Raw genomic sequence first — 26,608 nt, forward strand, 5'->3', positions numbered from 1 at the left:
GTTGTGATAATTTGACTAAAGTGATGACTTGAGTCCAAAGCAAGATCGTTATTTACTGACGGATTTTCTGATCTGACCTGAACATGATCACTGTGTTGTACACTCGAGAGCTAGCTGGGTGGTGTTAATAGTTTAGGGTTAGTGACCTGTGTTCTTCATTTTATTTGTTTCTTCATTTTAATTAAATGTATAAAAGGGATATTTTTGAGTCATGTCTTTCAATAAGCTCCATGGGCGAGAATCATGGAGTATCTGGGTGGAGATCAGCTGATGGACCACGGAGCCTTATCAGCTCCCTCTACATTAACCCTTTGGTTCTCATATGGGAGCAGCTGGGGGAGTGGGGGGCACCCATCTCAGCTCTGGCTGCATCCTAGGGGGTCAGAGCATCGCAAGGGGAAATGAGCTCCCCTGCGCAGCCTTTCAGGAGCATGGAGTGGGGGCAGGGGAGGGGGGCCAGGGCAGTGCGTCTCCCTGATGAGAGATTGCTGGAAGGGCGGGGTATCTCTAAACAGGTGGTGGTTGGTGGATTTCTCTGCTGTCACTATCATGGCCAGACCCAGCCGCCACACCGGTCTGGCTTGCCCTGGACTTGAGTCTGATCAGGCCGAGGTGAGGTTGGGGGTCTGGTTTGAAAGGTTATAAATGGAGGTGAAAGGGGCCAAGCAAGCCAGAAATGTGCTGGGATGGCTCCTGCTTGCTTGGCCTCTGTCCCCAGCATCCGGCCTGGTCAGGGAGCGGAGGGGGCGGGCTGCCACTGCCCTCTCCCCAGCCGGGCTCTCTCGCAGGCAGCTGCTGCTGTGCAACCCAGAGTTAGGGTTCCCAGGCGGTCAGTTTTTCACCGGAACGGTTGGTCAAAAACAAACCCTGGTGGCACCAGTCTGCACCTCTGACTGAGCTGTTAAAAGTCCGGCCAGTGGCGCAGCAGGGCTAAAGCAGGCTCCCTGCCTGCCCTGACTCCGCAGCTCCCATTGGCCAGGAATTGAGGGATGGGGCTCAGGGCTTGGGGCGGCACCTGGGGGCGTAGGCAGCGTGGATGGAGCAGAGCCACCTGGCCGCGCCTCTGCGTAGGGGCCTGTAACGATGCCTTCACTTACGCTTGCACAAATCAAGTCAGAGACCCCCTCCACGTGCAATCACCGGTGCTTCTTTTATTACGTGTCAGCTCCCACCACCTTCTATTTACAGACATGTGTAAACCAGCAACCTGGGGGACAGCAAGCTTCTCCAGCCAGCAGGCATGCACAGCCTGTGACTTCTCCCTTTCCTTTCCCCCTTTCACTTCCTGCCTGCCAGTGTTATATAGCCCCCGGCTAATAAGGCCCGCAGGTGCTCCTCTTTCATCAATTAGGCATGTCCTATTCAGCCAGCCCCAATTAATCCTTCTTAATTGGAGCTGGGCTAATAGGGCCTCCTGGCTAGCACCCTGTTACAGGCTGGACATGCCGGTTGTTTCTGGGAGCAGTGCAGAGCCAAGGTAGGTAGAGAGCCTGCTTTAGCCCCACTGCGCAGCCACCTGAGGTAAGCGCCACCCAGCCACATCCTGAACTTCCGGTCCCAGGTCGGAACCCCCTCCCACACCCCAACTCACTCCCAGAGCCCACACCTCCTCCCACACCCCAATCCCATACTCCAACCCGGAGCCCCCTCCTGCATTCTAAATCCCTTGGCCCCAGCCCGGAGCCCCTCCTGTACCCCAAACCCCTCATCCCTGGCCCCATCCCAGAGCCCTCACCCCCTCCTGCACCCCAACACCCGGCTCCAGCCTGGAGCCCCCTCCCGCACCCACAACCCCTCATTTCTAGCCACATCCCAGCGCCTGCACCAGTGAAAAGTGAGAGAGGGTAGGGGAGAGTGAGCGACCAAAGGAGTGGGGGGGCTGGAGTGAGTGGGGCGTGGCCTTGGGGAAGGGGCGGGGTGGCGCAAGGGTGTTCGGTTTTGTGCAACTACAAAGTTGGCAAGCCTTCGCCGAGTGGCCACCCTCTACTGGTGTGAAAAGTGGCTCTGTCCCACCCCCTTCTTCTGCTGAGCTATCTACCACTCCTCCCAGTTTAGTATCATCTGCAAATTTGCTGAGAGTGCAATCCACACCATCCTCCAGATCATTTATGAAGATATTAAAGAAGTATGGGCTGGACGAATAGACTATAAGGTGAGTAGAAAGCTGGCTAGATTGTTGGGCTCAACAGGTAGTGATCAATGGCTCCATGTTTAGTTGGCAGCTGGTATCAAGTGGAGTGCCCCAGGGGTCGGTCCTGGGGCCAGTTTTGTTCAATATCTTCATAAATGATCTGGAGGATGGTGTGGATTGCACCCTCAGCAAGTTTGCAGATGATACTAAACTGGGAGGAGTGGTAGATACGCTGGAGGGTAGGGATAGGATACAGAGGGACCTAGACAAATTGGAGGATTGGGCCAAAAGAAATCTGAAGAGGTTCAACAAGGACAAGTGCAGAGTCCTGCACTTAGGATGGAAGAATCCCAGGCACTGCTACAGACTAGGGACCGAATGGCTCGGCAGCAGTTCTGCAGAAAAGAACCTAGGGGTTACAGTGGACTAGAAGTTGGATATGAGTCAACAGTGTGCCCTTGTTGCCAAGAAGGCCAATGGCATTTTGGGATGTATAAGTAGGGGCATAGCGAGCAGATCGAGGGACGTGATCGTTCCCCTCTATTTGACATTGGTGAGGCCTCATCTGGAGTACTGTGTCCAGTTTTGGGCCCCACACTACAAGAAGGATGTCGAAAAATTGGAAAGAATCCAGCGGAGGGCAACAAAAATGATTAGGGGACTGGAACACATGACTTATAAGGAGAGGCTGAGGGAACTGGGATTGTTTAGTCTGCAGAAGAGAAGAATGAGGGGGGATTTGATAGCTGCTTTCAACTACCTGAAAGGGGGTTCCAAAGAGGATGGCTCTAGACTGTTCTCAGTGGTAGCAGATGACAGAACAAGGAGTAATGGTCTCAAGTTACAGTGGGGGAGATTTAGGTTGGATATTAGGAAAAACTTTTTCACTATGAGGGTGGTGAAACACTGGAATGCGTTACCTAGGGAGGTGGTGAAATCTCGTTCCCTAGAAGTTTTTAAGGTCAGGCTTGACAAAGCCCTGGCTGGGATGATTTAGTCGGGGATCGGTCCTGCTTTGAGCAGGGGGTTGGACTAGGTGACCTCCTGAGGTCCCTTCCAACCCTGATATTCTTTGATTCTATGAGTTAGTCAATTTAACAAAGAAATTGATACGTACCAGGCTTGTCAGAGTCCCCCCTTGGGAGAACGTGCTTCAAACCAAACGCACTGCTTCCGGTAGAACAAACAAATTTATTAACTATAAAGGTAGATTTAAGTGTTTATAAGTCAAAGCATAACAAGTCAGATTTGGTAAAATGAAATGAAAGCAAAGAGCTTTCTAAGCCGACCTTAGCACTTTCAGTGCCCTTAAAAACTTAGAAGCTTCTCACCACGGGCTGGCTGGTTGCCCTTCAGCCAGGCTCTCCCCTGTGATCAGAGCTTCAGTCGCATGGTGGTGGAGGTGTCTGTAGATGAAGGTGGAAGAGAGAGGACGTGGCATGGCAAACGTCTCTCTCTTTTAGCATGTGCTTTCCTCCCTCTTCGCTTTGCCCCCCCATTTTAGTCAGGTGAGCATTACCTCATTGCAGTCCCATACACATGAAATTATTACCTATAACATTACTGTAACAATGACTATAACATCATTATCACAACCATGCTCAGTGCATCATAAGCCTTCCAAAGACACCCAACATGACAAACTTTGCATTGGATACCTGTCATGGAGTCGCCGGGCGAAGCTCTGGAGCTGCTCCCTACGAAGCCCGGCAGGACTCTGGGGAAGTGTCCTCTCTGGGAGCAGACTGTCTCCAGGGCAAACAGCTCACATGGCTTCCACCTTCCTGGGTCTGACCTCTAAGCATTCAGCATCCTCTGCCCCTCCGTGCGCTTCCCACAGCGAGGCTGCTCAGGCGGGGTCCTGGGGAAGCCAGAGGGTCCTGCCCCGAACTTCGCAGTCAGACGTGACTCTCAGCCAGCCAGTAAAACAGAGGTTTATTAGACGACAGGAACATGGTCTAACACAGAGCTTGTAGGTGCAGAGAACAGGACCCCTCAGCTGGGTCCACTTTGGGGGGCAGTGAGTTAGACAACCACCTCTGCACTTCACTCCTCGTCCCAGCCCCCAACTGACTCCCCCTCCAGCCCCTTCTCCTCTGGGCTTTGTCCCTTTCCCGGGCCAGGAGGGCACCTGAGTCCTTTGTTCTCCAACCCTTTAGCTCTCACCTTGCAGGGGGGAAGGGCCCAGGCCATCAGTTGCCAGGAGACAGAGTGTCGGCCATTTATGTACACTGGCCCTTTGCAACAATCACACCCCCTTATCCCACCACCTAGAGACTTAAGAAATGCATTCGGGAAACTGAGGCACCCCTACAGTATTCAGAGGGGACATTAAGAACAGTCCCACTTCGTCACAATACCACACAATCATTTTATGACGATGAACATGGGTGTGTAGGTACAGAGCATCACAGTGGTATTCACTCCCGAGCATCCTCGATCTCTAGTGGCTGGCCCACGTGCAGGAGAACAGCCAACTGCTCTCAATTATGCCACTAGCTCAAGGGGCAGAGGTCTGCAAATGGCCCTGTTCCGCTGACCCCACCCCTGGGACCCCGGTCACGACTCCTCATCAGAGGGGCTCCCAAAACAGAGACAGTAACCCCATGCCCCAGAAAGTAAAGGCTCCGGCCAAAGGGGAAGTCACCTGGTCATTAACCACAGAGAGTCACCCAGACACAGTGAGAGTTGTAGGAAGGTCCAGACCGGTGAGCATGGACTGGCGGGTTTCAGCGCAGTAAGGGATAGGATGGACCGGGCGTGTAGACATTACTACAGCAATGGAAAGGGTTCTCCCATTCCCATAGGTCATCCACCACCCAAGGGGCAGTAGGAAGGTTGATGGAAGCATTATTTTCTGTTTAAAGATCAATTATTCTAACTAAACTAAAAGGCATGTGTTTATTCAAATTGTCTTGATATTTTCTGGGGTTTACGGGCATTCAGGGAAGGGTTATTTGTCCAAATATGGATCTGTTTGATCATGAGGTTCCTGAGATACAGCCTTGCCACCAGAGGCAGCTTTTTACAAAGTCATCTTGCTCTTTTAACATTTCACTGCTCACAGCTGGGGCTGAAACTACGGTTCTCCTTGTTCCCTTATGGATCTCGGTCACTTGGCATTATTAGTACATAGCCCCCACTGCCTCTTTGGGAAACCAGGACTGAAAACGTCAATACCTGCAGGAGTTGGAGTTTCAGAGCAGCACAAGCCAAACTGGTGAGTCACGGACATTGAAATGCAGACAGGCTGCAAGACTAAGTCCCTGTTAACTGCTAGAGAGTTTCCCCAATCTGCTGTCACAGTAAAGCGTTGGCTCAAGGGGATGTGCTGTGGACATTGAACCTAAACTACACCCATGAATTTGAGATTGAACCCTACTTCTGGTAGCTTTCAGACAATATGCATTGTGCATTTTTCTTGCATTTTGTAGAAGTTCCTCTTGAAAGTTTTGCCCTCCGATTCCAAAATGTTTGGGTTAAAAGTAATAGTTTAAAGTGCTCTGAAATCCACATGCAGACCTTTGCTCGGTCTGTACTTAAAACTTTTAACAGCGTAGCTGTGTCAGCTACGGGTGTGAAAAATCACACCACTAACCAATGTTCCCTCGAATATTTTCCATCCACGTGCGGGTTGAATTTTGTTATGCGCTCCACCAGCATTGAGGTAATGTGTGGGTGCGCGCTACCAGTTCAAACAAAACCCTAGATAGAATATATATTCTTAAACAGTTCCTAGGTATGGAGGAAGAAGAGAGAATATTAAACAAGGGATAATTATCAAGGTGCACTGCTTAAGATGTGTATTTAATATGAAATCAAATAAAAAGAAAATGGACACTGCCCTTGGAGTACATGTATTTTATCATCCTTTCTAACAACTCAAGCTAGTAAACACACCCAAATGTGGCCTACTGAAAACAGCTATAGAAATAAAACAAAGCCATGGCCACTTAGTAAAAGCATAAAAAGTATGCACCGGAGACCCAATTTAATAACCTCCTCCTACCATACAGCCTGATCACTAAATCTTCAGGGAAAGCTGCTCTCAAAAAATGAAGCATCTGCCAAAACACTAGCATGCTACCGACTTTCGCAGTTCCCCAAACTATCCCTCTTGCATGCATATTATCTGCGCACACAGCCCAGCTTTAAGATGCTAAACAAATCTATGAGTCAACTAGAAACAGTCATGCTCTCATAGTGGAAAGGAGAGTAGAAGGTATTCACTCACGCTTATACCATTTCTATGGGATGTCAATTCTTAACTTGATGAATATTTCACACACGTAGAACAGGAAAAAGAAGTAATAAAGCAACACACAGCAAACAAAACCCCGAACAAACAAGTGACAACACTGAGAATACAAAGGGAAGTAAAACAGCAACTGGCTGGTGATGGGTATTTTAAATGAGTGTCCAGGACCTGTGCAAGTGCAACAGAGCCCTGCAGAAACAGGCAAAGTTCTCCTGTTTTCACATTGTGTGTGTGTGTGTGTGTCACCAACTCAAAAACTCAGAGCAGAAGCCCTGGAGCAGACTGACACATGGCTTCGGAGTTTACAGACAGATCCCTGCTTCAGAGAGCTTGCAAGTAAGGTCTTCATCCTACAAAACACCTATTCCTACTTCTGAGTCAATGGGAGTACTCTGACATGCCAGAACTATACCAGATGGAAAGCATTAAGGCCAGATCTTTGCTAATACCTCTCCCCAGACAAATTCTAAAACTTAATGGGAATCACTTCTCTGAAATCCAACTCTAATTGAAAGGCCAAACAGAATCCATGGTAAAGTTCTTCCAGTTTTAACAATTTATTATGTATTAATTAGTAACATAGGATATTTTAAAAAAATCATTAAGATCTCAGTTTTCAGATACCTACAACACTCCAAAAAAATTATGTTGTTGAAAGAATCCTTGTCTTTCTAACCTTAAGCCATTAACACCCATGTAAACTTTGTCTGAAATGTAACCGTGCCAATGTCATGAGCTAGGTCTAGCCACATGCTTTTGCGCCAGTATTCATTCACTAAAGCCCCAATCCTGCAAACGTCTATGCATGGGAGCCCTGGTAATCCACCTTCACGAGAAGCATAACACTTGCTGTGCCCCGGCTGAAACGCCCAGGCATCAGTGTGATCGAGGTGTTGCATTACTGCGCGGTGATTGGCCTCATAAAACGTCCCATAATCCCCCAAGTGGCCACTTTTGTCACTGTTTTGAAATCGGCTACAGGAATGCGGCTATGCTCCACTTCTGACAGCTGGCTGCTTATCTGCTCTGGGACAAAGCAACCATTACTGTGGAATGCTGCTGTTGTGAGTGTGTGTGATGTGGGGGGGAGGGGGGTCTGCTGCTGTCTGAACTTACAAGACAGCATGCTGATACACTCACCCCGCCCGAAACCCACTCTCTCTCCCACCACATACACACACACACTCCCTGTCACACTCCACCCGCCGCCCCATTTGAAAAGCATGTTGCAGCCATTTGCACACTGGAATAGCTACCACAACGCACTGCTCTTTGTGGCGTTGCAAGAGCTGCTGATGTGGCCACGCCAGTGCGCTTCCAGCTGACAGTGTAAACACAGGGCAGTGTTTTCCCTGCTGCAGTCTCTGAAAGCAGGTTTAACTCCCAGCGCTCTACATCTGCAAGTGTAGCCAAGCCCTAAGAGAGCGGAAATAGCATGAAAGCAGCTTCTTAAAGCAATACCAATCAAAATAAAATCACAGATCTATTTCTTTTAACCTTGGATTGCTGTAATTTACCCATCAGATCACTACAACAGAAAGATCAAAGTGTTTTTTCAATTTGTTCACTGTGTGGACTGGACAGCAGTTTCAAGCCTGATCCTGCACTTACGAAGACCTCATTGCAACCTAAAATGCAGTCTGCACTCTTTAAAAATACTCAGAACTTCCTCAGAACTCTAGGAAGAGGACAGATCATTAACACGTATCTACAAAAGCAGCCTAAATGCTTTACAATAAAAAACAAACAAACCCACCAATACAAGTGGCAATGGACGCATGAGCAAATAGGTAGTTTTTCTGTTATTTTTTGCTTCACCTGTAATTTTTATGGGAGCTGGGACCCCTTTTCCTTCTTTAACAAAGCCCATTGTCACAGCTCAGACTTTTAACCCTCAAGCCGGGCTATGGAAACCTCCCCAAAACTGTCCTTGGTATTTTCACTTTGGAGAGCTTTGGGGTTCAAACCTCCACAGTGCCTGTGGTTCGGAGCAACCGATATTTTAAGAAAACTGCTGGGTTAATTCGGACTCTTCCAAACTGACAATAGCCCAAAGTCTGCCTCATGGATCAGGCCACAGTGTCTGTAACCAAGGCGTCTTTCACTCCTCACATGCCTGGAGACTTCAGCGGAGTGACCGTAATGTGGGGTGAGCTGGAATCCTCAACCATAAAGACCAAGGTAAATGTGGAAGCTTTTTTGCACCAGCACCTGCCTAAGAAAGACGGACATTCCAGGACTCCCAGACTGATCCCCTCTGGGGAAGGAAGTTGTAACATCAACACCAGGCTGTGCCAGCCTTGACTTGTCTCCTCGTACCTGACACAGCTTGCGAATGTGGAGTACTGAGCCGGCGACCCCATCGCCTGGTTCCTTGACTGCAGCTCGAGCTCCTACTCCAGGGGAGTTGAAAGAGCTGCAGAGTTGGAATCACTTGTCAGTTTCAATATCTGATTGTTACTCTTTCAGTTTTTCAGACTTTGTGTGACGGGTTCGGTCACAGAGACCCCCTTGGGACTGTCACCTGACGTGCTGAATTTACCTCTAAGCCCATTTTCTCTGCCAGTTTGGGCCTCCAGAACCCTGCCTTGTTGAGCCAGACAAGCTAGCCTGCTACAAAACAGACCTGAACCACACCCCCAAAGCTGCAGACTTAAGTGAAAACAGCTCAGCAAGTGCTCCCGTCTTCAGCACCCAACTCCCAATGGGATCCAAACCCCAAATAAATCTGTTTTACTCTGTATAAAGCTCATACAGGGTAAACTCATAAATTGTCCGCCCTCTATAACACTGATAGAGAGATATGCACAGGTGTTTGCTCCCCCAGGTATTAATCACTTACTCTGGGTTAATTGTGATTTTATCCTATAAAAAGTAGGATTTAATTGGTTCCAAGTAATAACAGAAAGAACAAAGTAAGATACCAAGCAAAATAAAACAAAACACGCAAGTCTAAGCCTAACACATTAAGAAACTGAATACAGGTAAATCTCACCCTTAGAGACGTTCCAATAAGCTTCTTTCACAGACTAGACCTCTTCCTAGTCTGGGCCCAATTCTTCCCCAGTACAATCCTTGGTTGTTCCAGCTCAGGTGGTAACTAGGGGATTTCTCATGACTGGCAGCCTCCTTTGTTCTGTTCCTTTGTTCTGTTCTAGCTTTGGCCCAAGGCATGACTCCTTTGTCTCTCTCTGGGTTCCCACCCCTCCTTCTAAATGGAAAAGCACCAGGTTTAAGATGGATTCCAGTATCATGTGACATGGTCACACGTCCTGTGAGACCCCAGCCTCCATTCTTCCAAGGCTGCCCAGCATCTACCCCAGGAAGGTTTGCAAGTAAACAGAGCCAGGTGCAGGTGATTGATTCTGAAGCACCCTGAATGGCTTCCACTTAATATGTTTACATCAGTGATACACGTTTATGTCTTATTCTCCTGAGTCCAGACCTAGAAATAACATATGTACAAATGGGATGACCACACTCAATAGATTATGAGCTTTGTAATGGTACCTTACAAGAGACCTTTTGCATGAAGCATATTCCAGTGACATTATATATACGCTCATTAGCATATTGCCATAAAACATATGGAGTGCAAGTCACACTTTGTTTTTATCAAGTGGGAGCCATCCCACTCTTTCTATTCTACCCCAGTGGTACAGTGGGGCTCAGTGCGTGCATGGGTGTATGAAACCTGTCACATCCACAGAAGGAAGGAGCTAAAAAGAATAAGTCTCAAATCTAAATAACACTAAAATGCTGCCCTACAAAATGACTGAGCTCCTTGTTCTGTGAAAGTGGTCAAAGAACCTGAGCTGCTGGATACATACGTTAAAATTCTGTACATTAATGGCTGTGTCTGTATTAAGGTTTTATCTGTAGAAGCCACCAGCAGAAGCTACACACTGGTGAGGTCTAAGACGGAAGCTCTGAAGTTGTGGCTTAAATGTGAGCAATAAATTGGTGTTAGAATTGAAATATTCAAGCGGCTGAGTGTGGATCGCATGGCCTGGGTGAAGTTCTGTGACTGGGATTAATAACTAAATGGACAGCTGCCTCCTTGGGTTCCTGTTTCAGGATTTATAAGGGCTGATTTTCTACTGTATAATATCTTGTTCTTTTAACATTTTATTTCACACAGCTGGGGCTGAAACTATGGTTCTCTTTGTTCCCTGACGGATCTCGGTCATTTGGCATTTATCTCTGTTCATTCACCCACTGCCTCTTTGGGAAACCAGGACTGAAAAAGTCAATACCTGTAGGATTTGGAATTTCAGAGCAGCACAAGCCAAACTGGTGAGTCACTGACATTACAGATGGGCTGCAAGACTAAGTCCCTGTTAACTGCAAGAGGGTTTCCCCAATCTGCTGTCAGTAAAAGGTTGGTTCAAGGGGATGTGCTGTGGCCATTGAACCTAAATTGCACCCATGAATTTGAGATTGAGCCCTACATAGCTATGCCAGGAAAAGCTCTACATTACACATAGTCATAGTGGCAAAAAAATCCAGTAAATAAAATCAAGGTAATTAAGTGCCCATAAACTACATTAATGTGGAGTTAAGGAGGCCCACTGCTTCCTCCTGCCCTCCCAGCATGTGGATGGGAGCTAAAGTTAAACCTCTGAAAACTAGGAAATGAAGAGTTAAAGTACATGTCCTAACTGCAAAACAACCTTAACTCTGCCCTTTCCCTATCTCTGGAGTTGGCACTCACCACTGGAAACAGTTCAGTAAGGAAGGTTTACAAATTACCAGGGAAGTGGCAGCTTCAACATCTCAGGAAGTCTTTGAGTCAAGACTAGATGCCTTTCTGGAAGATGCTTTAATCCAACACAAGGCATTCAGCTCAACTTGGCAGCAAATGGATGAAATTTTCTTGCCTGTGTTATAGAAGAGGTCAGACTAGATGACCTAATCATCACATCTGGCCATAAAAAACCTATGAATCTACAATAGATACAAGGAAGGACTAAGAGAACATGCCACTGTTTGTGTTGTGTTGCACAGACGGGAATACCGGCATTTACCTGCATGCCCTCCAGCTGTGTGCACTCCGTCATCTCTAGCTAGAATTTGTTGCTGGAGGGATTACTGGGAGCAGCTTGGCAGAGCTGTGACTGGGATATGAAGGGGGGGTGCGTGTGAAACTTGGGGCACCAAGTCTGTCTCATTTCCATGCTGAGTGTTTCAGAGTAACAGCCGTGTTAGTCTGTATTCGCAAAAAGAAAAGGAGTACTTCGGTATGCATCCGATGAAGTGAGCTGTAGCTCACGAAAGCTCATGCTCAAATAAATTGGTTAGTCTCTAAGGTGCCACAAGTCCTCCTTTTCTTTATGCTGAGTGTTGTAGGTTGTGTCAGTGAAGGTGCACAAGGATCTGTTCTTGTCACATAGACGGTCAGCAGGCTGGTGGCGTATGTGTAAAGAGAAGTTGTTAGACTTTGTGCTGTACTGCTCCTGTTCCCAAAGTGTTGTGTAGCAGGGGAGGGCAGAGGGTGTCATTGTGTGTGTCACTAGCATGCTGGGGTGATGCTGAAACAGGACAGAGTAGAGGTTGCATTCTGGGGCTGGTGTGAACCTTAACTCTGCATTTCCCCTTCCAAGAACTGAGGGGACAGGAATCCTTACCCAGTGAGGTCACATTCTCATAGTTCTCCTGCATGATGTCTCTGCAAAGGGCTCTCTGAGCGGGGTCCAGCAGAGCCCCCTCTTCCCCTGTGAAATACACCGCCACCTCCTTGAAGGTCACCGGTCCCTGAAAGAGCAAGAGTCCAAAACTCAGGACCTGCTGCTCCACACACAACCCCACTATTCGGGGGGGAGAGGAGCCAATCAAATTGGAGCTCTGGGAGGCTCGCTGTCAAAAGAGTTTCAACCCCCCACAAGGCTCCGAGCATCCAGGAAACACCAGGGTGAGGGGACGAAGAGAGAGCTCCTCGTCTCTCCCAGCAGATCCATCACACACCTACTCGCCACAGACTGATGCAGGAGATGGAGCCCTTAGCAGGGTCTAGGGAGAGCTGCCTGGTAGGAAGAGAAGGGGAAGTCAATAATTTTAGGAGAAATGGGGGAATTTATAGCTATATGTGATAACGAGAGAGAAAAGGGGAAGAAGCAGAGAGAATTTTTACCAGTATTTGAGAGGCAAGTGACACAAACAGGGAAAGGATGCAATTACCTCCCCTCCCAAACACACACTTCTCCCCCTGGAAATTCCTGGCTGCAAAGAGATGGCTCAGTCCCCCGTAGTGTGAAAAACTGCTCTCTGTCTTAATGTGCTAACAGGAGCAGTTACTGATGAGTCAGGTGGGGTGAGTGGGTGTAGGTCAAACATTTCACTGCACCACCTCAGTTCCCTACACCAGCCAGGGAGACGCTGCCGCGACTGGGCCGTGCCCCGCCTGGGCCTTGAAGCACCAGCCCCGGGAAGCCCATGCTGGGAGGTGCTGTCTGGGGGAGGGGAAATAAAGAAGCCCCTCTGCCCCCCCCCATTGCAAACACTGGTGTCGCACTGGAGTGTAACTGGCCCCCCTCTGCCTGTGCCGGGCTTTTGCCCCCCTCACCCTCAGGCAGGCCTCACGCCCGGTTCCTCCCCCCACGATTTTGCCCTCAGCCCCCTCCTAACCCTGCCTCCAGCTGCTTGACACCCCCCCCCCCCGCTCCGATCTGCCCCCTGGCCCCTTTCTGAGCCCGGTGAAGGGCAGCCGGCAGAACCGGGGGCCACGGAAGGGCAGAGGCAGAAGGGCAGCGGCTTCCGCAGATGTTACTGAGCATGCGCCCTGCCCCCTAAGTAGCCAAAACAGAGATGCCAGATAACAGCCCTGTGAGTCTGTATTCACAAAAAGGAAAGGAGGATTTGTGGCACCTTAGAGACTAACCCATTTATTTGAGCATGAGCTCACGAAAGTTTCCCCTTTTCCTTTTGCGAAAGCAGAGATTTTCACACTACGCCCCCCAGGCTTGCAAGGAGCGGGGGCTCTGCGCACTAGGGCCCCGCTGCAGCGCCCCCCGCGGGCTGAGCCTCCCCCTGGCCCCGCGGGGCTGGGGCGCCCTTCGCAGCCCCCGGGACCAGCCGCCCGCGGTCTGGCGCCAGGGCCGGAGGCTCAGAGCCGCACAAGCCCCGCGGGGGCCGGCTGGGGCGCTTGGAGCAGCCGACCCGCCCCCCGCAGGCTCGCCCAAAGCTCGCGGGGAGGGAGGAGCCCCGCCCCCCCGCAGCCCGAAAAAAGGCGACGGTCGCACCGACCCCCCCGCAGCACGGTCCCGCCTGCACCGACCCGCCGCCGCCTCCCCCGGCCCGGCCCGGCCCGGCCCCGGGCTCAGCCCCTGCAGCGGCTCCGCGACTCACAGGCACGCCGGGGCCCGGCGTCTGCAGGACCCACAGGAAGGGGCAGGAGCAGCCGGGAGCGGGGCGGGCTGGAGGAAGCAGGAGAACAAAGCCCGGAGATCGGGCCCGGGGCAGGTCCGTTCCCCGCGGGGAGCCAGCCCCGGGCTCTGCCCCCGTCCGCTCCGGAGCCAGAGACTCCAGGTGCCCGAGAGCCCCCGGGGGAAGCGTGACTCTCTGCCCCGGGGAGCCCCAGACGCTGCAGCCCCCGGGGGTCGGCCCCGGCACGGCTGGGATTGGGGGGGGGAGAGAGACTGGGGCCTGGCGGGGTTCCCCTGGGGTGTGGGGAAGGGGAAAAACCGGAGGTGCAGGGCGGGGGAGGTCGGTCGGTCGGGGCCTTTGAACTGTCTCTGTGCAGGAAATCCGAGGAGGAGAAGTGGGGGAGGGGGGGGGGAGTTCATTGCACCCTTTCCCTATTTGTGCCTCTTCGCTCTCTCACACTGCTCCAAATTCTCTCTAGTTCTTCCCCTTTTCTCTCTCATTATCCCATGTGGCTCATCAATTCCAAGGAGATCCTTCCCCTATTTCTCTTAAAATGATTGACGCTCCATTCTCTTCCTACCAGGCAGCTCTGCCTAGACCCTGCTCGGGGCCCCATCTCCTGCATGTCTCTGGTTAGTCTGTGTGATGGATCTGCTGGGAGAGAGGAGGAGCTCTCTCTTCGTCCCCTCACCCTGGTGTTTCCTGGATGCTCGGAGCCTTGTGGGGGGTTGAAACTCTTTTGACAGGGAGCCTCCCGGAGCTCCAATTTGATTGGCTCCTCTCCCCCACGAATAGTGGGGTTGTGAGTGGGGCAGCAGGTCCTGAGTTTTGGACTCTTGCTCTTTCAGGGACCGGTGACCTTCGAGGAGGTGGCTGTGTATTTCACCAGGGAAGAGTGGGCTCTGCTGACCCCGCTCAGAGAGCCCTCTGCAGAGACGTCATGCAGGAGAACTATGAGAGTGTGACCTCGCTGGGTAAGGATTCCTGTCCCCTCGGTTCTTGGAAGGGGAAATGCAGAGTTAAGGTTCACACCAGCCCCAGAATGCAACCTCTACTCTGTCCTGTTTCAGCATCACCCCAGCATGCCAGTGACACATAGAGTGACACCCTCTGCCCTCCCCTGCTACACAACACTTTGGGAACAGGAGCAGTACAGCACAAAGTCTAACAACTTCTCTTTACACATACACCACCAGGCTGCTGACCGTCTATGTGACAAGAACAGATCCTTGTGCACCTTCACTGACACAACCTACAACACTCAGCATGGAAATGAGGCAGACTTGGTGCCCCAAGTTTCACACGCACCCCCCTTCATATCCCAGTCACAGCTCTGCCAAGCTGCTCCCAGTAATCCCTCCAGCAACAAATTCTAGCTAGAGATGACGGAGTGCACACAGCTGGAGGGCATGCAGGTAAATGCCGGTATTCCCGTCTGTGCAACACAACACAAACAGTGGCATGTTCTCTTAGTCCTTCCTTGTATCTATTGTAGATTTATGGGTTTTTATGGCCAGATGTGACGATTAGGTTATCTAGTCTGACCTCTTCTATAACACAGGCAAGAAAATTTCATCCATTTGCTGCCAAGTTTAGCTGAATGCCTTGTGTTGGATTAAAGCATCTTCCAGAAAGGCATCTAGTCTTGACTCAAAGACTTCCTGAGATGTTGAAGCTGTCACTTCCCTGGTAATTTGTAAACCTTTGCACCAGCCTTCCTGAACCATTCCCAGTGGCGAATGCCAACTCCAGGGATAGAGAAGGGGCAGAGTTAAGGTTGTGTTGCAGTTAGGACATGTACTTTAACTCTTCATTTCCTAGTTTTCAGAGGTTTAACTTTAGCTCCCATCCACATGCTGGGAGGGCAGGAGGAAGCACTGGGCCACTGTAACTCTGCATTAATGTAGTTTATGGGCATTTAATTACTTTGATTTTATTCAGTAGTGGTTTGGGCTTTTTTTGCCACTGTAACTGTGTGTTCCCTAAAGCTTTTGCTCTCCAAGCTGTGTTGGTTAGCGGTGTGATTTTTCACACCCCAAACTGACAGAGCTACGCTGGAAAAACTTTTAAGTGCAGACCTAGCAAAACTCTGCATGTGGATATTAGGGCACTTTAAAATACTACTCTTGACCCAAACTTGTTGGAATCAGAGGGCAAAGCTTCCAAGGGGAATTTCAGCAGACTGTAAGAAAAATGCACAACACATATTATGTGAAAGCTACCAGAGGTAAGGCTCAGGTGTGGTTCAGGTTCAGTGGCCACAGCACATCTCCTTGAGCCAACCCTTTACTGTGACAGCAGATTGCGGGAAACCCTCTAGCAGTTAACAGGGACTTAGTCTTGCAGCCTGTCTGCATTTCAATGTCCGTGATTCACCAGTTTGGCTTGTGCTGCTCTGAAATTCCAATTCCTACAGGTATTGACTTTTTCAGTCCTGGTTTCCCAAAGAGGCAGTGGGGGCTACGTACTAACTGAGATAAATGCCAAGTGACCGAGATCTGTGAGGGAACGAGGGGAATCGTGGTTTCAGCCCCAGCTGTGTGCAGTGAAATGTTAAAAGAGCAAGATGATTTTGTAAAAGCTGCCTCTGGTGGCAGGGCTGTATCTCAGGAACCTTGTGATCAAATAACCCCATATTTGGATCAATAACCTTCCCTGAATGCCCATAAACCCCAGAAAATATCAAGACAATTCGAATAAACACATGCCTTTTAGTGTAGTTAGAATAATTGATCTTTAAACAGAAAATAATGCGTCCATCAACCTAGCTACTGCCACTTGGGTCGGTGGATGACCTATGGCAATGGGGAACCCTTTCCATTGCTGTAGTAATGTCTACACACCCGGTACTTTGGTTAAAAGACCATTATCCATGCAGATATGAGTCGAGTTCTTAGGTCAGTTTCATAGTAGAGATGATGAGTTTCAAAGGTGTAAATAGTTCTTCCAGAATTAGTTGCATTGGTCACAGTCCAGTGCCCAATATCGGAGTGACCCAGACTGGAGCTGAGGACCTCAACCTTGCAACTCAAACTTCCCCTGGCAAAGCTTAAGCAGATCTGAGATAACAGGATCAGGGCCCAGGAGTTCTTTTTATAGCTCTCGTGCAGCCTCTTGACAGCCCACATTCTTTTGGTGCAGCATTGTGGCTTTGAAATAACCCCCCCTATTTCCTATGCATACACAGGTAACTAGTTGTATTCATCAGCCCAAGGTAATTCTCCATTGAGCAGTTCATAGACCAGTGGTGGGCAGCCTGTGGGTAACTGGTCAGGGTAAACTGCTGGCAGACCACCAGACAGTTTGTTTACATTTCTACAGCCGTCCACAGCTCCCAGTTTCCACGGTTCACTGTTCCTGGCCAATGGGAGCTGTGGGAAGCGGCGGCCCGCAGCTCCCATTGGCTGGAAACGGTGAACCGCAGCCACTGGGAGCTGTTGTGCAAATGTAAACAAACTGTTTGGCAGCCCGCCAGCCGTTTACCGTGATAGGTCACAGGTTGCCCACCACTGTCATAGACAGTTTACTACAAACTTCAAAGAGAAATATAGACAAAGACATTATTACACCCAAGTTTCATATAAATGTTAATATTGCCTTTTGAGCTATGATTCAGTACGTGTAGTGACAGACAGGAACCGTCTGTTTACATGGTTAACATCTAACAAGTTATAAGCGAACACACAGAATTAGTATTACCCCTAATTCTCTCACAAAACCGGTTTGCATTTCAGAGCTCTCATCTATGGGACATGGCTACGTTAGCTATTTATAAGGAATAGCCCTAAATACATATTTTTCTAATGTGACTTTAAAGTTTGGGTAATTTAGTCTGCTAGTTGCTATTGATTAATTTAGTCTGCTAGTTGACATTCTGGATCAATGTCACGGGAGTGTCTGTCTGTGTGTGTTCCCAGCAGAGATGGGGATAGTTAAATGCCTCTGTCCTGCCCCTTGGAGCACCTGGGAAGCTGCCCCAAGCATTTTACTGCTTTACAATAGACTGGTTTAAAACCAATAGCTGCTTCTTTGTAAGAAATGTCCCATGAACTCCCCTGATCTCCTTTGTTTTCTATCCCCTGAGCAGGATTTCCTGTTCCCAAACCAGATGTGATCTCCCAGCTGGAACGAGGGGAGGAGCCGTGGGGCCTGGATCTCCAGGGCTCTGAGGAAGGAGAGATCCTGAGCGGCGCTTGTGCAGGTGAGGGATCATTAAACCAATTCAAATACACTCTGTGGCTGAAGGAGGGAGCTGGGACTCCCTAAAAAGGCCTTGGGAGCTCTCGGAGTTCAGGAGTATCCCCAGGAGGCCTTGCACCCTATGGGCAGCTATCGCTCACAGCTTCCTACCCATCCTGATTGACACCCGGCAGCAGCTCCCTCCCTGACGGATACAATTCTGCCTCCACATCCTCTCTTCTCACCGCTGTGGAGAAAAGTTTAGGAGAATTCACTACCAGGTTTTTTTTCCCTGTCTCTCAAGTTCTAATTTCAGTTTGTTTCCTTCTTTTCCACCCCTGTTTCTGAGGTTTCTCTCTCTGTCCTGACAGGTGCTGGGATGGTGAATGAGAACGAGGAGCAGAATCCTGAGCAGGAAGATGCTGAGCAAGTGGAAGCGCGCGGGGGATTATCGCAAGGATCGAAAGGGAATGTGTCCAGGTGTTGTGTGAAGGGGAAAGCCTGTGAGAACCAGCACAGGCCACAGAAGCCGCAGGGAAACCAGCCCAGGGAGAAAGTGGGTAAATCCATTAATTGTCAGGGGACTCACCAAGACTCCAAGGAAATCACAGCCCAGCAGGGAATACCTACAGGAGAGAGAAAAAACACATGCACTGAGTGTGGGAAACACTTCACTCTGAACTCCACCCTCGTTAGACATCAGCGGATCCACACAGGGGAGCACCCCTACAAATGCTGTGAGTGCGGGAAACAGTTCAGTGAGAAATCAAACCTTATTACTCATCAGACAAGCCACACAAGAGAGAAACCCTATGAATGCTGTGAGTGCGGGAAAAGCTTCACTCGGAGTTCAACCCTTACTAGACATCAGAGAATCCATACAGGAGACAGACCGTATGAGTGCTGTGAGTGCGGAAAAAAGTTCACTCAGAGCTCAGTCCTTATTAATCACCAGCGAATGCACACAGGAGAGCGCCCCTATACATGCTGTGAGTGTGGGCAAACATTCGCTCAGAGCTCAGCCCTGTTTAAGCATGAGAAGATCCACACAGGAGAGCGCCCCTATGAATGCTCTGAGTGCGGGAAACAATTCATTGAGAAATCAAAATTTATGAAACATCAGAAGAGTCACACAGGAGGGAGACCCTATGAATGTTGTCAGTGCAGGAAACAGTTCAGTGAGAAATCAAGCCTTACTAAACATCAGGCAAGCCACACAGATGAGAGACCCTATGAGTGTAGTGAGTGCGGGAAAAGCTTCACTCGGAGCTCATCCCTCATAAGACATCAGAGGATCCACACAGGAGAGAGACCGTATAAATGCTGTGAGTGTGGGAAAAGCTTTGCTTTCAAATCAGACGTTAATAAACATCAGAGGGTCCACACGGGAGAGCGCCCCTATGAATGCCGCGAGTGCGGGAAACAGTTCAGTCAGAAATCAAACCTTAGGGCACATCAGAGAGGCCACACAGAACAGAGTCCCTATGAATGCCGTGAGTGCGGGAAAAAGTTCACTCAGCTCTCAAGCCTTATTAATCACCAGAGAATCCACCCGGGAGAGCGCCCCTATCAATGCTGTGAGTGGGGGAAACAGTTCAGTGAGAAATCAAACGTTCTTAAACGTGAGGCAGACCACACAGGAGAGAGACCCTATGAGTGCTGCGAGTGCGGGAAAAAGTTCACTCAGCGCTCAGGCCTTATTAATCACCAGAGAATCCACACAGGAGAGCGCCCCTATACATGCTGCGAGTGTGGGAAAAAGTTCACTCAGAGCTCAGGCCTTATTAAACATCGGAGGATCCACACAGGAGAGAAACCCTATGAGTGCTCCGAGTGCGGGAAAAGTTTCACTGAGAGCTCATCCCTTATTAGACATCAGGGGATCCACACGGGAGAGAGACCCTATGAATGCTTTGAGTGTGGGAAAAGCTTCACTTTTAAATCGGACCTTGTTAATCATCAGAGGATCCACACACGAGAGCAGCCTGTGAATGCTGTGAAAGTGGGAAAAGTTTCACCTGGAGCTCACACCTTAATAGACATCAGTGATTTCACAGGATAGAGACACACCATAAGAACTTTGTGTAGGGCAGAGAAAAGATTTTTTTTTTTTAAAGACATTTGTTAATTCCTACACAGGGACTTTGGTGAAAACAGCCCTAAATTTGTGTCACCCTGTTCTCTCAGCTCCCCCAGGTGAGTTGCCCACTTTTTCTTTGCAGGTCGCCCTTCTCTGGGGTGACCCATGGTCCTTTCTACCTACTCCTTTCTCCTGTGAGTCATGAGAGTGTCTCCCCCTCCGGCCAGGAGTGTCCATCAGCCTCAAGTGGGGTTAATAGGGGTGACCTCAGGTAGGGGTGATCTAAAATTGACCTGGGCTTTGTCTCTGCTAGGATTTTCCAGCCTGCTGGAGGTAGCGATCCTAATGTAAACACCCTGCTGTATGTGCAGTGCTGACATAGCCCAGGGGCTGGGGTTAGCTCACACCTTCCCCTTTGACCTGTCCTAATCGACACCAATGTTCCTGCTCTGGACAATCCCTGAGCAGCACATTTATACTGGCCCTGCTCTAGCAGAGCGAGTGTTAGTCACCAAGTTCCCCCTTTGGCGACAGATTGTCTCATTCCCAGTTGTTCTCACGCTGATCCAGGTTGTTCTGGGCAGTAGGTATTTTTCTTTTTAACATTTTCCTTATTGAAAATCTATTTCAATATAACAAAGAGGAGGAGCAGGAGTGGGACAAATGTATCATTTTGGCCCCTGTGACACTGGAAGGAAATGGGGTGAGTCGACGGGATTCCCTCCTTCCCCATCGCCATCACTAGGCCCGCTCACTCCAGCAGCGCTGGGTTCTGTTTGAGCCACAATGGAGCTTATCCACCTATAATCTACCCCCCCCCCCACCTCCCAAAGCGTCTCTGCACTTCATAGCAAATTGATCCTAAATCCGACTTGTTACGGCTGGAGATGAAAATGTCCCAGACCTGGATGGGGAATTTCCATGGATCCCAAACACCATGCGATCATTCCCCATTTAAATCTCAGTTTCTGTCTATTGACAGAGCAACTTGTGGAAATTTTCCTGCTGAGCTGGGATCGTTTGCAGACGAGAAGGTCAGCAGTTTTTCCCTGATATGATAATTTTCTTGTTTTGTCAATAACAATTCCATAATAATGAAGTGCTGTTGAGTGAAACAGGTTTGAATGGATCAGAGGAGAAAGTGACAGGGGAATCTGCTCTGCTGATTTTTGAGTTATCGGATGTAACCTGCTCTGGAATTTAATTTTATATGAAACTGAAAGTGACTTATACAGAGCTAGTTGAGTGGTGTTAAGTATAGTTTACGTTTAGTGAGCTGTGTTCTTCATTTTATTTGTTTGTTCATTTTAATGAAATGTATAAAAGCGATAATGAGTCATCTCTTTCAATAAGTCACATGGGTCAGAACCATGGAGCATCTGGGTGGAGATCAGCCAGTCCAAGTTGGAGCCTTATCGGCTCCCTCTGTATTAACCCTTTGGCTCTCACATGAGAGCAGCTGTGGGGGTAGGGGGTGGGAACCTATCTCAGCTCCCGCTGGATTCTAGGGAGCTCAGAGCATCACAAGTAAAAAATGAGCTCACCTACACAGGCTTTTAGGAGTAGGGAGTTGGTGGAAGGGCAGGGTATCTCTAAGTAGGGGTGGGATGGTGGTGGATTTCTCTGCTGTCACTGTCATGACCAGGACCAGCCAGCACATCCATCTGGCTTGCCCTGGGATTGTGTCTGGTCAGGATCAGCTGATGTTGGGGGTCTGGTTCGAAGGGTTGTAAATGGAGGGGAAGAGATTGTGCCTTTTAGCCATTGTGGTGTTGGCAGACTGAAGATGTGTTTGTGTTTTGGGGGAACATTGGGGAATAACTGAAAGAGGGCAGGCAGAGTTAAGGTTGTGTGGGCAACCTTCTCTCTTAGTTTCCTATTTTTCAGGCGTGTGAGTTTTGCTGAAGTTGAGCTTCTCCAGGCAGACAACATTCCACCAGGCACTTAACTCCTTGTTAATGATGGTTTTTGTCCTTTAATTACTCCTTGAGGAATTCTGCACCAAAACATTAAAAATTCTGCACACTATTTTAAAATTTTGTGTATTTTATTTGTCAAAGTAACACAATATAATCACTCCAGTTTCAGTTATTCAAAATACCTGTCAACAAATATGTCAACAATACAGACAACAGCAAAAATGATTCCCCTAGGAGAAAGAGAGTTAAAGAAACCCCTACAATAACCGAATTCCAGATGGGGGATGCTGGAGGGGGCTGTGTGGGGCCCCCAGAGCCCAGACACCTGCACTCCCATCCCCCCAGAGCCCAGCTACAGGGCAGCCCCCGGACACCAGTCCCCCCTCTCCCCATAGCCCAGCTGCGGGACAGCTGCCAGACACCAGTTCCGGCCTCTCCACAGAGTCTAGCCATGGGGCAGCCCCTGGCCCAGATGCCAACACCCCAGGGGCTTTACTCCCCACAACTTCTTTACTGTCCTGCCGGGGGACGTGGTGTGGTGCAGCCCTGCCCTTCCCCACTCTTTGCCAGAGCTGGCAGGGTATCCCAGGCCCTTTCCCGTCCTCAGGAGAATGAGGATCAGGCAGAGTGTGCAGCCTCCAGCCCTGCCACGCTCTGCTCCCTGCGAGCTGGGTGTCTTTATAAGAGGGAGAAAGACAAGAAAATCCAGTGAAAAGTCCCAGGAAGAAGTTAGCAGATTTCTTCCCCCTCCCAGGCCCCTTTTCTCTGCATGACCCTTTGCTGTGTGTGAGGGGTGAGATAGAGGATGCTGGGGAGTCAGTACCACCTAGATGACAAAAAGGGAAGTTAGCTGATTAAATGGGACATGAGGAAAATAGAGAAGTTGTCATCATTGGAGTAAAAGAAGTTTTCATCGGCTAGGGATCTGGCCCATCTGCTCGTCTTTTCCCCAATCCTGGTCGCAGACCTACCAGCTGCTGCTGCCCCTCGGTCCCGGCTGTGAGGGGTGTGAAGCCCTTTCATTGTGCAGTGCCTAGTTCCCAGATATCTGAGGGACTTCAGCTGCCCTCTGTTCCCAGGGACCCCCACTCCCAATCCAGCTCCTACTGCTCCAAGGGGCCTTCTGCCAGGAGAGGAGCATGGCAGGGGGATCATAGAAATCATAGAATATCAGGGTCGGAAGGGACCTCAGGAGGTCATCTAGTCCAACCCCCTGCTCAAAGCAGGACTAATCCCCAACTAAATCATCCCAGCCAGGGCTTTGTCAAGCCTGACCTTAAAAACTTCTAGGGAACGAGATTCCACCACCTCCCTAGGTAACGCATTCCAGTGTTTCACCACCCTTCTAGTGAAAACGTTTTTCCTAATATCCAACATAAACCTCCCCCACTGCAACTTGAGACCATTACTCCTTGTTCTGTCATCAGCTACCAACAAGAACAGTCTAGATCCATCGTTTTTGGAACCCCTTTCAGGTAGTTGAAAGCAGCTATCAAATCCCCCCTCATTCTTCTCTTCTGCAGACTAAACAATCCCAGTTCCCTCAGCCTCTCCTTATAACTCATGTATTCCAGTCCCCTAATCATTTTTGTTGCCCTCCGCTGGACTCTTTCCAATTTTTCGACATCCTTCTTGTAGTGTGGGGCCCAAAACTGGACACAGTACTCCAGATGAGGCCTCACCAATGTCGAATAGAGGGGAATGATCACGTCCCTCAATCTGCTGGCAATGCCCCTGCCTATACATCCCAAAATGCCATTGGCCTTCTTGGCAACAATGGCACACTGTTGACTCATATACAGCTTCTCGTCCACCGTAACCCCTAGGTTCTTTTCTGCAGAACGGCTGTCTAGCCATTCGGTTCCTAGTTTTTAGGGGTGCATGGGATTCTTCCTTCCTAAGTGCAGGACCCTGCACTTGTCCTTGTTGAACCTCATCAGATTTCTTTTGGCCCAATCCTCTAATTTGTCTAGGGCCCTCTGTATGCTATCCCTACCCTCCAACGTATCTACCGCTCCTCCCAGTTTAGTGTCCTCTGCAAACTTGCTGAGGGTGCAATCCACACCATCCTCCAGATCATTTATGAAGATATTGAACAAAACCGGCCCCAGGACCGACCCTTGGGGCACTCCGCTAGATACCGGCTGCCAACTAGACATGGAGCCATTGATCACTACCCATTGAGCCCGACAATCTAGCCAACTTTCTACGCACCTTATAGTGCATTCATCCAGCCCATACTTCTTTAACTTGCTGACAAGAATACTGTGGGAGACCGTGTCAAAAGCTTTGCTAAAGTCAAGGAACAACACGTCCACCGCTTTCCCCTCATCCACAGAACCAGTTATCTCGTCATAGAAGGCAATTAGATTAGTCAGGCATGACTTGCCCTCGGTGAATCCATGCTGATTGTTCCTGATCACTTTCCTCTCCTCTAAGTGCTTCAGAATTGATTCCTTGAGGACCTGCTCCATGATTTTTCCAGGGACCGAGGTGAGGCTGACTGGCCTGTAGTTCCCAGGATCCTCCTTCTTCCCTTTTTTAAAGATGGGCACTACATTAGCCTTTTTCCAGTCATGCGGGACTTCCCCTGATCGCCATGAGTTTTCAAAGGTAATAGCCAATGGCTCCGCAATCACATCCGCCAACTCCTTTAGCACTCTCGGATGCAGCGCATCCAGCCCCATGGACTTGTGCTCGTCCAGCTTTTCTAAATAGTCCCGAACCACTTCTTTTTTCACAGAGGGCTGGTCACCTCCTCCCCATGCTGTGCTGCCCAGTGCAGCAGTCTGGGAGCTGATCTTATTCGTGAAGACAGAGGCAAAAAAAGCATTGAGTACATTAGCTTTTTTCCACATCCTCTGTCACTAAGTTGCCTCCCTCATTCAGTAAGGGGCCCACACTTTCCTTGATTTTCTTCTTGTTGCTAACATACCTGAAGAAACCCTTCTTGTTACTCTTAATAGCTCTTGCTAGCTGCAACTCCAGGTGTGATTTGGCCTTCCTGATTTCACTCCTGCATGCCCAAGCAATATTTTTATACTCTTCCCCGGTCATTTGTCCAATCTTCCACTTCTTGTAAGCTTCTTTTTTGTGTTCAAGATCAGCAAGGATTTCACTGTTAAGCCAAGCTGGTCGCCTGCCATATTTACTATTCTTTCTCCGCATCGGGATGGTTTGTCCCTGTAACCTCAATAAGGATTCTTTAAAATACAGCCAGCTCTCCTGGACTCTTTTCCCCCTCATGTTATTCTCCCAGGGGATCCTGCCAATCAGTTCCCTGAGGGAGTCAAAGTCTGCTTTTCTGAAGTCCAGGGTCCATATTCTGCTGCTCTCCTTTCTTCCCTGTGTCAGGATCCTGAACTCGACCATCTCATGGTCAGTGCCTCCCAGGTTCCCTGTTAGCCAGTTCTCTGTAGCTAGGACAGTCAGGGTGCCCAGCACTGGGGTCTCTGAGCGCCGTGGTCCTGTGTGGGGCTGCCACTCCCCTTCCCCTCCTTTGGTCTCATCGTGCATTGAATCCAGCCTTTTTTCTCTCCACCACCATCATCCTAAACATGCTGCACTTGCCTCCTGCTCCCTGTTGTGTGTAAAGAGACTTCTCTGTAACCTCTGCCTGCTTCCCCCACCCCATTTCCTCACCGTTCAGTCTGTGTTGATGTGGCTCTTTCTCTCCGGGATCCCCCCCTTATCTTTCGGCATTGAGCATCCTCTCGGGAAGCCCACGAGGTTGGATTCTGAGAAGCACCAAGGTGACCTAGGAGCACAAACCCCCACTGCCCTTCCATGGGACTGGTGCTTTGCCCTTTGCTGTGAGCAGGATTTGAACCTGTGCAGGCAAACCTCATAGGATTAGGGGAACCAGAGTCAGGCTGGGGTAGAATCTGCCGTTTGACGCCCCTTCCACCCCCCCATGGACAGGTTCGTGCTTTGGTGACCCTGTGATTCCATTCCCAGATCACAGAACCCCACAAAGGAGAGATTTGCAGATTAACGGGGTGGGGGCTTGTGCTGAGCGAAGGCTGTTGTGACCATAGAAAAAGCCGTGGTGGGGTTTGAAGGACAAATCCCAAACCAGAGCCCTTGCTGGAGCTGGGGTGATCTCTGGTTCTTTTCTTGTTTTTAATAAAAAGAAAAGGAGTACTTGTGGCACCTTAGAGATGAACCAATTTATTTGAGCATGAGCTTTCGTGAGCTACGGCTCACTTCATCGGATGCATACTGTGGAAACTGCAGAAGACATTATATACACAGAGACCATGAAACAATACCTCCTCCCACCCCACTCTCCTGCTGGTAATAGCTTATCTAAAGTGATCATCAAGTTGGGCCATTTCCAGCACAAATCCAGGTTTTCTCATCCTCCGCCCCCCCTACATACAAACTCACTCTCCTGCTGGTAATAGCCCATCCAAAGTGACCACTCTCTTTAAAATGTGTATGATAATCAAGGTGGGCCATTTCCAGCACAAATCCAGGTTTTGTCACCCCCCACCCCCCTCCAAAAACCACACACACAAACTCACTCTCCTGCTGGTAATAGCTTATCCAAAGTGACCACTTTCCCTACAATGTGTATGAAAATCAAGGTGGGCCATTTCCAGCACAAATACAGGTTTTCTCACCCCCCCCCTTTTTTTTTTTTCAAAAAAACACACACACAAAAACTCACTCTCCTG

At 49.4% G+C, this 26,608-nt stretch overlaps 1 protein-coding gene across 4 annotated transcripts in view; it reads left to right on the forward strand.

Moving 5' to 3' along the window:
• LOC140904219 (uncharacterized) overlaps positions 1-22,038 on the forward strand; it is a 45,041-nt gene extending 23,003 nt beyond the window's left edge. Inside the window, exons 1-5 of one of the 4 annotated variants that reach the window (XM_073326639.1) lie at positions 13,456-13,913; positions 14,600-14,725; positions 14,948-15,166; positions 17,839-17,952; positions 18,302-22,038. In XM_073326639.1, the coding sequence (XP_073182740.1) occupies positions 18,310-19,992 (1,683 nt within the window). In that variant the 5' untranslated portion in view covers positions 13,456-13,913; positions 14,600-14,725; positions 14,948-15,166; positions 17,839-17,952; positions 18,302-18,309 and the 3' untranslated portion in view covers positions 19,993-22,038. Of the gene's footprint in view, positions 1-13,359; positions 13,914-14,599; positions 14,726-14,947; positions 15,167-15,338; positions 15,441-17,838; positions 17,953-18,301 lie in introns of those variants that run through there. The other 3 variants (XM_073326638.1, XM_073326642.1, XM_073326643.1) reach the window with 3 other exon arrangements.
• The last annotated feature ends 4,570 nt before the right edge of the window (positions 22,039-26,608 follow it).

This window comes from Lepidochelys kempii, chromosome 28 (assembly GCF_965140265.1).
Source record: "Lepidochelys kempii isolate rLepKem1 chromosome 28, rLepKem1.hap2, whole genome shotgun sequence".
NCBI classification, from domain to species: domain Eukaryota; kingdom Metazoa; phylum Chordata; order Testudines; family Cheloniidae; genus Lepidochelys; species Lepidochelys kempii.